Source organism: Phaethon lepturus, unplaced genomic scaffold (assembly GCF_000687285.1).
Source record: "Phaethon lepturus isolate BGI_N335 unplaced genomic scaffold, ASM68728v1 scaffold23244, whole genome shotgun sequence".
NCBI classification, from domain to species: Eukaryota; Metazoa; Chordata; class Aves; order Phaethontiformes; family Phaethontidae; genus Phaethon; species Phaethon lepturus.
In genome coordinates this window covers 23,549-33,675 of record NW_010537362.1, presented here as the reverse complement: position 1 = coordinate 33,675, position 10,127 = coordinate 23,549, and the positions used below count along the sequence as shown (strand labels likewise).

The window sequence follows — 10,127 nt, the reverse complement described above, 5'->3', positions numbered from 1 at the left end:
GGAATGCATGTTCGTTCATAGACTCCCAGAGTTTAATCAGAGACTGGGGGATCAAAAGATAAATTCTTGTTAAGAACATTATCTGCAAGTATTTTTATTCAATCCACTGTGACTTAATATTCAAGACAGAACACTCTGATATATCCGTTCTCCCAATTTGACCAACAATATCCAGTGGCCATCACTTTGGAATTTAAACTATGAAACACAGTTTCACTCAAAGTAGCATAATTCAAATTATGTGATTCAGGATAGAACCCAGCAAATCAGATACACAATCAATTCTGCAACTCGTTAACACATTTAATGATGCATGAGTTCTATCCTCGGAACTATCACCCCTGCACTGTCCAATGCTCTAGGAACGCTGGATAACAGGGTGGGAAAACAGAGACGTAAGCAAGAAACAGAAGATGGTTTACATTTCAGCTTGGACTGTTTGACATATTAATGGAACTACAGCAGCAGCGTATGAGAGAGTCCTAATTTCTTTCCAAGTAGACTCAATCCATGGCTGTACAGACCCTGGGAAAGGGCCATTGTTAGCCACTCCAGGCCACTTGTTTCCCTGACAGGCAAGGATGGCAACAGATAGAAGTGCTTTGCAGGTACAAAAGTTTAGAACAACCCAGCAGGCCTTAAGAACACTTACCTGCCGAAACATCTCGGGAATGTCATAGACATACGATGTCCCTAAAGACTGTGCCTGGAATCTCTTGGACTGCAGCAGATCTTTGGTCACATATGGGGTATTGATCAGCATCCCATGGAGTGGTCCCTGTTTATCCCCATAGGCCTGGAACATAATCTGCAGCACAAAACACGACCAGTCACAGTTTAATCCACTTGTTCCATACACCTATTTTATCCAGACTTTACCCAAAATCATCAGGCTATTCCAACGGATCAGGATTGTTTCTGTTCTCTACAAATATGTTAATACTCACATATCCTGTAACACCGTGCTTCATCATGCATTACTACCCTTTGGAGACAGTGCTGGACCATTACCGCACAGATCTGAGTATCACTGACTTATTACCATATCACAGCAGAAAGCAAAGTGAACAGAGCCACATCCCCACAGAAAAAAGCCTGTGACTTAGATGACTTCACATTCACCAGTATTTCCCCTGACGCTGTATCTATGCCGATGGATTGCGATAGCTGGGAGCAGAGAGGAGAACTCTGTTATTTATGTAGTCGAACAGCGCGGTATCCGTATCTCCACTGACTGATCATGGAAGCTAGGTCAAGACTTGCATATGTCATTTGGCTTGAAGTTTTGATATTATAAGTTTAAAAGATTTTCCCAGAGTAGCAACATGAATTATCAGCTGCCATGCTTCATGGCACTATATATTCCACTCAGCCAGGACTCAGACGGAAATCTATTTCAACTCAGAAACAGGAGGAGCACTGCATAGCGGGGACAACACTGCACAACGCTGCTTACGAGAAACACGCCTCACAGAAGCAACAATTACATTATTTTTAAGAGAAGGGTGATCAGATCTGTCGTTACAAATGGCAGATCTTTTTCTAATTGAAGATTAATTGGAGAATTCCACTAAAGATAAAATTCAGCAAGCAAAGCCTGTTTTAGTTTTTAGGTTAAAAATAGTAGTTCATGCTCTCTTCAGTTTTCACAAGTATTGCTTTGTGAAGTAGCTTCTTCAGTGGGAGAAATATCCCTTCAGGGTACCCAGTAGTTGTGGAAGGGCCTGTGTTAGGATCTGTTACTGCACTTGGGGCCCAATTCTTAAATCTCTGGAAAGCTTCAGAGCAGTTCTGTGGGAACTGGAGAAGTCCGTACTGAGCGTTGCCACTCATTAGCACAGAAACTGCGAAACAAGAGATCAGGGTCATTCTCTCATGATGAATCTATTTTTACATTCTTCAGAAGTCATGAAAGTGCCCAGCACCCAATACATCAGTCACGTTTGAATTTTTTAAAAGGACTCTCTAAGTTCAAAATAACCCTCTGAAAACACAAGAAAAAATACACAGATCTGAAAAAACTAACACCTTCAAGCTTTGTAAGACAAACCTTCCTCTCAACTACTCAAAGAGTTAAATGAAATCATTCCTACCAGTATAATTTTTTAATAGAACCTGGTTTAATATTCTGGGAAAAAACCAACAAATTTGAAAAAAATCAAATATTGGAAAACTTGCTAAAAGCCATACACACACAAGCGCATTCCCCTAGCTTTTAAAAAATACAGCTCTTCAGAGACAGAGTTTAAGAGGAAAGGTGACCTTCACAAATGACTAACAAAACTCAAGTGTTAAGCTCAGCTACTGGAGACTATTAAAATGTTCTTTTCTTTCCTCATCTCCAGTCAAAGGCGGAAATGAAGTAAAACACACAGACACTATCTGTTCTAGGATCTCCAGAACTGGACGGACTGTACGGCCAGGCAGCTTGCTGGAAAAATTTAAATAGAGAAGAGGGGGAGAGAAGGTGACTCAGCACTTTGTATTCAACATGAACGGTGCCCAAGTGATTTATTCTGCTGCTACTACTGCATGGCAGAGAGATTACTACAGAGGGAGATGTAAACATTTCTGTATTTAAATATTTTTCATGCATCCTATGCTCCGTGTATTTTAGCATATGTAGGTATTTCAGCTAACCACACTATTCCTACGCCATGAAAAGCAGAAATACCAGAATAGCCACAACCATTACAAAAGAGGCCATTATGCTTCATAAAAGTGATATAAAAGCACCTTCAGTAATTTTATATCATCCTACCCAGGTCATTCCCTATATCTTTAGAATTTAAAAGACAAGTTCACAGATTTTCTCTATCTACTCAGGGAAACGTATAATTGATAATATTTTTTATTACCACCTACGGGATGAGCACCAACAGCGATTACTTTTCTATTACTTTTTTGAGCACTCTGCCACAGAGGAAAACAGATGTACAAATGACCGAAGGTACGTACAAAGCAATTAGGAGATATGCACTTTTACGTAATCGATTACATTTTGCACTCCTACGCAAGATTATCTTTACATTCTTCTTCCTTTGGCAAAGTTGAATGGCAATTTTATATTACCTGAAGACACCGCGGACCACAGAAGAGCCAGTGTGTCCCCAAAAAACTGGCTCATCAAACCACGGAGCCGTATGGAACCGTACCTGTGCTGTTCTGGAGTCCGTCACTTCTTTGTACAGGCTGATGTCCAAGTAGTAGCCAGACTCATTGGTCAAGAACAGACGAATGGGAATTGCCTTCCCAGTCGGTGTCAACCGAATGTTGATCTTCAGCTCGGCTTGGAGCACGCGGAGTTTCCACAGGCGACTCCCGTAGCGCATCACCATGCTCCGCACAGATTCCTCGATCTTAAAACACACGAGAAGAATTTCCCTCACCTTTCTGGAGACATCCACTGCTTTGTGAGCCCTCCACCCCGCTGCTGTGAGGTCCTGCTCAAAGGGGCACCCCGGCGTGCAGGGCGAACATCGCAGGAGAGAGACGGAGGGACCGAACCGCAGCATGGGCGCAGTGCTGTTACGGGGCCTCGGTGGCCTGCCCGTTCTCATCCTAACGAGCCCGGAGGTCGGCAGGAACGGAGCCCAGCCTGGGGCCTACTGAGGTAGAGGGACAGCGCTGGATTCACCCCGCTCCCTCGCCCGGACACATCACAGCCCCGCAGGCACGGCGTGCCCACTGCTTCCCCTTCAGCCACCTTCCTTTCTGCAGGCATAGCTCACAGCTAAGAACCACAAAATGCAGGGGAGTGAAATCCTTGACAAACAGTTATGTAGCACTTATATGCACAATAATCATGTTTCATCGCACATGCGGTACGGTGCTTTAAATCAACAAAGCAATTACTACTTGGAGCTTGGCCTTCTGGTGTTCCATTAAACTTTATAATAAACTACTGTTGGCAAACAGCGCATATTAAAAGAAGGCAATTTATAGGCTGTTTTTAACATTCTTTCAAAAAAAAAAAAAAAGTCTTTTTTCCACAGCAGCTCAGGGAAAAGTCACGGTACACGTTTCAGGGAAGCTTAACTTCCAGGGGCTGAATATCCCAGCTTCTTCTGAACTTCCTGGGAACTGAAGATTTTGGATGCGCCATGAGAGGATTTATTCAAAAGCGATTTAAGCCACCAATTTTTAATCACGATTTAAAAGTCAGCAAGCAAGAGATACTTATTTTGATAACCAATCTGTCTTTTTAAACTTTCAGTTATTCTCATAAGGAAAGGTCAGCTCTCATCTTTCCGTAACCATGAACAGAATGTTGATTTCCAACTAAATGCAGCCTTTACAGTTTATTTGGGACTTTCTTTGTGGTGGTTCTGCTAACCAGAAACATGCTTTATGCCTAAACACTTTCATTTATGCATCTACAAAGCTTAATGTTCATTTATTTGTAATGCTGATCTCTGTGGTTTTGTATCAGAGAATGAATATGAAGCACTTCTTTCTGTAGCTGAATTTACAAATTCTTTTTAAGTTCATGATTTATCTCACATTTTATTTGGATAGCATCTGGACATCTGTAACAGACAGAAGAGCATTTAAAGCTATTTCTTTATTAAAACTGTTTATCTTAAACACACAATGAAAAAACAAGTTTAGTTTCAAATACAAAACATATTTTTAATAAGCTGTTCCTTAGCTTACACAGAGGAAGTGAGCTGCATTGCCCAAAGGACAGCATTACTCCACTAAAAATATGAGCATAAAAATGCGCTAGTTCTGAAATCTTACATTTAGTATTTATTCATAGATTGGAAGAAAAAACAAAGCTTTCTTCCTTCCTCACTGCCAAACAGGTTCCTAATGAGAAACAAACTAATTGCTTGCCTTAACTTGCTAAAATAAAAAGTATTCTCTCTGCTTTTGAAGAGAAGTTGGTTTAGCAGCTCAACAAGCAATCTTTAGAGACATCCATTAGTTATGTGACTCCACTTTCTTTACTGAAAAACAAAACTCCAGTATTTGTAGAGTAACTAAACCAATCTTCATGTTACCACTTCTAATACTGGTCTCCAATTTCTTGTGCTTTCTGTTAGGAAATGGCTAGTAGAAACTGCACGTCATTCACCAAACTCAACAGGTGCCCTGACATGACATAAAAAGGCAACAAAAGACCATTTAATTCTGGTGAGTCAAGCCCAAGAAAAACAAACAGTTCAGAGCTAGGGAAGAGATCATACCTTAGATGGGTCCATGATGACAGTTGGCACGAAATTTAAGAAGATGTGATTGCAGTCAGTGCGTACGTTGGTATTATTAAATGCCACCTCCAACTCATCCATGGCTTCCAAAAGCAATCGCTCTCCCTCATTTTGCAGATACTCAAAGGAGGCTTCCTGCCAGATATTGTCAACAAATAATTTACTTTCTGCTCAGAAATCACAGCCCAAGAATACAGTGTTTGAAAAACTACAGAAGGACTTGACTGAGAAAATAGGTTACATTAGTTTCAGCAGGCCGTGCAAGTCTGAAACCGATCCATCACAATCACCGAGCCAGTACTGCCCCTGCCTGGATTCGCATACCCGGCTGACTTGTGCCCTCGTTTAGGTCAGCGTAAATCCAAAGCTAGACAGGGCAAACCACTACCGCAGGAGAAATACAGAGGAACAACGGTTGCCTCAAAATGCAAGGAATTCTGGCTATTCACTTGGGCCACAGAAAAATCTCCCTGAAGCACACGAACACTAGGTCTTCGAAGACACGCTTCTGCAGAGCCAACACCAGCAAAGAGAGGGCACGCATCCCCAGTACTCTATATGGGTAATGTGCCTGCATGCAGGTTCCTAGAATGACTTACAGTGTTTCATGCACCGTCTCGGAAAGAGACCTTGCGTGAGTGACAAAACTCACCTTAGTAACCAGATCTGAATGCCTTATAATTGCCCTCACGAAGAACCTGTAGTCTGTCACTTCTGTTCCCACTTCAACTTTAGCTGCTCCCAGGTAGAGATGCATTTTGTGATTGGCACATGGAATAGCCGTGAGATCAAAGTTTCGCATTCGGTTCAACTCTAGCTGGAAAGCCAGAGCTGGCTCCAGATGACGGTAAATCCTATCTTCCTCAAACTGGAGGCACCCGGCATCATACAGGCAGAAAAGGGTGTAAAAGAGGAGGGGGGGTTAAGAAGGTGAAACACTGAGGATGGTAAGAACTAGACAGCCCTCCTTATGAAATTTCGTATTTAAAGAAAAAACTAAAAATTCAAGTGAGTCAAACCCAGAATTTTCTATCTCATGCAGAGTCATTAGCACTAAGAGCTGTGTTGAACTTGTTGAAATATTGAAAGTAGAAGACAAATTGCAAGACAGCAAGTTCTTAAGCTCCCCCGGCCAAAACACTATTTTTTACAGAAGCCAGAAAGTTTGGTATTGAATCATTGCACTGCTTCCAACACTCCCTTGTTACACTGCGACTAAAATCTGCATAAACAGAAGCTTCAAGTCAGGCTTCCAAATGCATGAATTTTTATCCCCAAATATCAGAGACTCCTCATTGTTACTGACATCAATTACTGCGTGTGCGGATGACTGGCCTAGCAAGGGAGGAGAAAATACCACGCTAGGCAGTGTAGTTGGGCTAAAGTAGCTCCCACCCTCTTGGACTGGCAAAGGAACGACTACATGAAAGAAGGATAAAGCCAACACTTACAGAAAAGTATTAAGAATATACAACTTACCTTATCCCGGGCACGGAACGTGAAGAACTTTGGAAATTCCCTCTGTTTGAAAATAAAAACAATGATGTTAGCCCTCCAAAAGTATGCCATTTGATCTACCCAGAGAGGGGTAGCACCACAGCGGAGGAGATGACAGAAGTTGTTACAAGCTACTTTTTCAACATCACAAAGGGTGGTGGAAAATCAAGTTACCCTCAAGAAGGCAGCAGAGGTAGTTTAAAACCTGTCTTCACTGCTAATGCAACAGAGGCTACTTGATTGGCTTTTGATTATTATGGTCAATTCTTAATAGACAATAACATGGAACTGTCCAGACACTTGTGGGAAACTCCTCCTAGTTCTATTATGATTACTGTGGAAATGTCTGGGAGCCATACAATGATATTAACACTCCATTACGTAAGCAGACGTACACAAAACAATGATCTGTATTCTGCAGCTCTCCTCATACTATTACTGCTAGAAATACTCTCTTCCCAAGGAAAACAATGAATTGTAATCAAAATAACTTTATCCTCATGTATTAAATAGTATTTTACAAAAATCCTACAAATACTATTAGGTTTCTCTGTTATTCTATTGCACAGATAACATCCTAGCAAATGGTAAGGGCTTTACATTTTTGTGCCATGTTGCATGTGTCTTAGAAGAGAGAAAAACTAGCCAGCACCCTTCTACCTATCCCTCTAGTTTCATCCAAGCAAAGCCATCCATTCCTGTGGAATTACACTTTTCCTGGGTGGAGGAACTTTTGTGAATGCTTTGCACCACCATAACCAATACCAGTCATTTATGCCAAAGGTGACCCGAGAGAGCATATACAACTTCCCAGAACTGTTTTACTAAGGGGGAAAAAAAAAAAAAAAAAAGGTATCTGACCTGGAGTCACTGAATTTCTGAATCAAATTTCAGTATCAATGAAAGACTTGCAACCCTAGCTTGATTCAGTGCAACAACCAGTGCATGCTGACAGACTATAAGGCTCCACTGGGCAACACAGCTTTGAAGGCTGGAAGTAACCTTCTAGCTAGTCATCTTCCTTACCTCCCGTAAAAAACAGTCCCCAGAACTTCACCTCATGACTCTCAGTTGAGAAAAATAACTTCTGTTTGCCCGGAGTGTGTCTTCCAGGCTAGCCAGTGGTACAAGAAATTCCGCCTGAAAATTCAGGCAACGGGCATATTAGGTGAGCCTATGAGCAGCAACTATAAAAAACCCACCACTTCCATGTTTCCTCACTTCTCTTCCAAATCCCTCCTACCTGTCCTCCTCTGCACGCTGCCAATTTCCCTTAACATCATCCACGCTCATTCTATCAGTAATGTAATTGTTTTCAAGGCATTTGACTAGTGTTGTGGGCAAATATAATAATTAGATGTGCACACACAAAAATTCTCAGTGCTGTGGTACCAAAATCCAAGAGAGTGCTCCATTTCCTAGGCAGAAGAATTATACCCCTGCTGTGTTCTAATCAACCAACCATCATCAAGACAATCAAAATAATTTGCCTAAATTAGCCAATCAAGACACCCTGCAAACCGCAGAATGTGAAAATCTACAACAGAAATCATCATAGTTGATTATTATACTAATAATCACGTTAAAAACCTAATGAGATGAGGAAATTGGAAGCTTGCTGGAGCAACTCTCTATTACCTCAACATGCTGGGAACTAATTATATAGACTGTAATTAAAACAAAAACAAACCCAAGCCCAGGCCCTGGCTAAGTTAATAGTTGGTCCAGTAATAAGCAGAACAGAATAGGAGATAGCAATACAGACTGACACTCACGAAAGATCCCAGAGGTACTCTACAAACTTTGCAAACAGATGACAAACCATGCTGCCTCCTCTGGCTTAGAACCAGGAGCATCCTAGCAGTCCATCGCTCTGAACGGCAGCCTAGGGAAAACTTTTTGTGATGACTGCTTTTATTCTTTGCCTCCTTTCTGACCACTGACACATGCTACAGTGCTTATTCACAGACTCTTATTTTTAATTCCCCAAATATCAATTCAGTTCTCCACAACTTCCTTTTTTTAAATTTAAAGCCTGGACTTTCTTGCTTAAGGTCCCAACACCTCACCAAAGAGTCCAGTTTCCTACATAAGCCATTGAATGATACGTCTCTGTCCCTGTACTGTAGGCAGCGATTCCCATGTGGTGATACTCGCATTTGTTCAAATACTCTTTTTGCTGACTTGTAAACTAGTTTTCCTTTCATAAAGCTTGCTAAACCAGGTGTGTTGAGCACAGGACGAATTTCTTGCACTTTCATGACTCCTGATAACTTCCAGAGTTGTAAAGTAGATACACAAGGGATAAAAATCTGGTTTATGCCCTACATTGCTATCTTGAAAACAGAGCTAAAGTAGCCCTCACTCGTGCCCAAGCCCTGGGGAAAGAAGTCATTCTTAGCAGTAAGAGCATCATTTTCCACATCACTAAGCCATTATGCGAAATTTAGCAAGTCACTTCAATTACTCCTCTAAGTTATTTTTAAATCGGTAAGAAGCTAAAGAAATCACAACACTCCATAAGAAATAGCAAAATTTAATTGTATAATTACATTTTAGAATACAAAACAATACTGAAACGAACATCTTTATTAATGTGGCAGTCCTGAGTTCAGCCAGGTAGCAAGAGAGACTTTAGCATGTGAATGGCCCCAGTGAATGCAAAAGGCCCGCTCCTGTATTTGAAATTAGATGTTTGTTTAAATACTTCACTTAACTCTGACACCAATGTTGGCATTAAATGCCTGACTAAGAACCAAATGAGAAGCCTGGAGTCACTTACGTGTCTCCCGGCCTCAGGTCAAGAATACCACCGTGTTCTAGGCCCTTTTTACTTACATGAAATCTCTGATCCACCTCATAGTTGACCTGTTTCCTGAAGTCCTTACAAACGAAACATACAAACAGAAGACAAGAAAAAAAAGCAGAAGAAAGCTAGCAATTAGGATGAAAATCAAAAATTAATTAATTCAAGAATACAAGAGGTGCCAAGATTGTTTACAATTGTAAATTAATTTTCTTAAGCGAATTCATCAAAACCATCTCAAATTTTAGAGAACAAAACCAGTGAAGAGAGAACTAAATATAGTTAATACAGCATAATTGGGGAAAAAACACATCAAATGTCAATGCTGTTATGAGCTAGAAACGAAAGAGTTCTGAGCATCACAAGCGATATCAAAATACCTTTTGTGCTACAAGGAAAGTCAGCCTCCGAATCCCATGTTCAATCAGGATTGATTTCTGTAAAAAGGCAAGGATGGAATCAGGTGACTGGATTAACAGAAAAAGAACACATCAAAAACATGTCAAAGTCTTCTACGAACTGAAAAAGCTCTACAGATGCTCCCGCACCTCTGCTGTAAGTTCCCAGTCCACTTCAGTCTACTCATAGCTAAGGTTTCTTACCTGATGATC

The 10,127-nt window shown here is 41.0% G+C and overlaps 1 protein-coding gene across 1 annotated transcript in view; it reads right to left on the bottom strand.

Annotated features, from left to right (window-relative positions):
- The window catches only part of LOC104620299 (acetyl-CoA carboxylase-like), a gene marked incomplete at both ends in the record, with an annotated part of 78,895 nt that overhangs the window by 45,578 nt on the left and 23,190 nt on the right, over window positions 1-10,127 (bottom strand). The window contains 8 exon segments of the mRNA XM_010286477.1: window positions 2-43; window positions 653-808; window positions 3,156-3,359; window positions 5,193-5,348; window positions 5,866-6,081; window positions 6,693-6,734; window positions 9,549-9,593; window positions 9,897-9,953. Coding sequence (XP_010284779.1) covers window positions 2-43; window positions 653-808; window positions 3,156-3,359; window positions 5,193-5,348; window positions 5,866-6,081; window positions 6,693-6,734; window positions 9,549-9,593; window positions 9,897-9,953 — 918 coding nt within the window.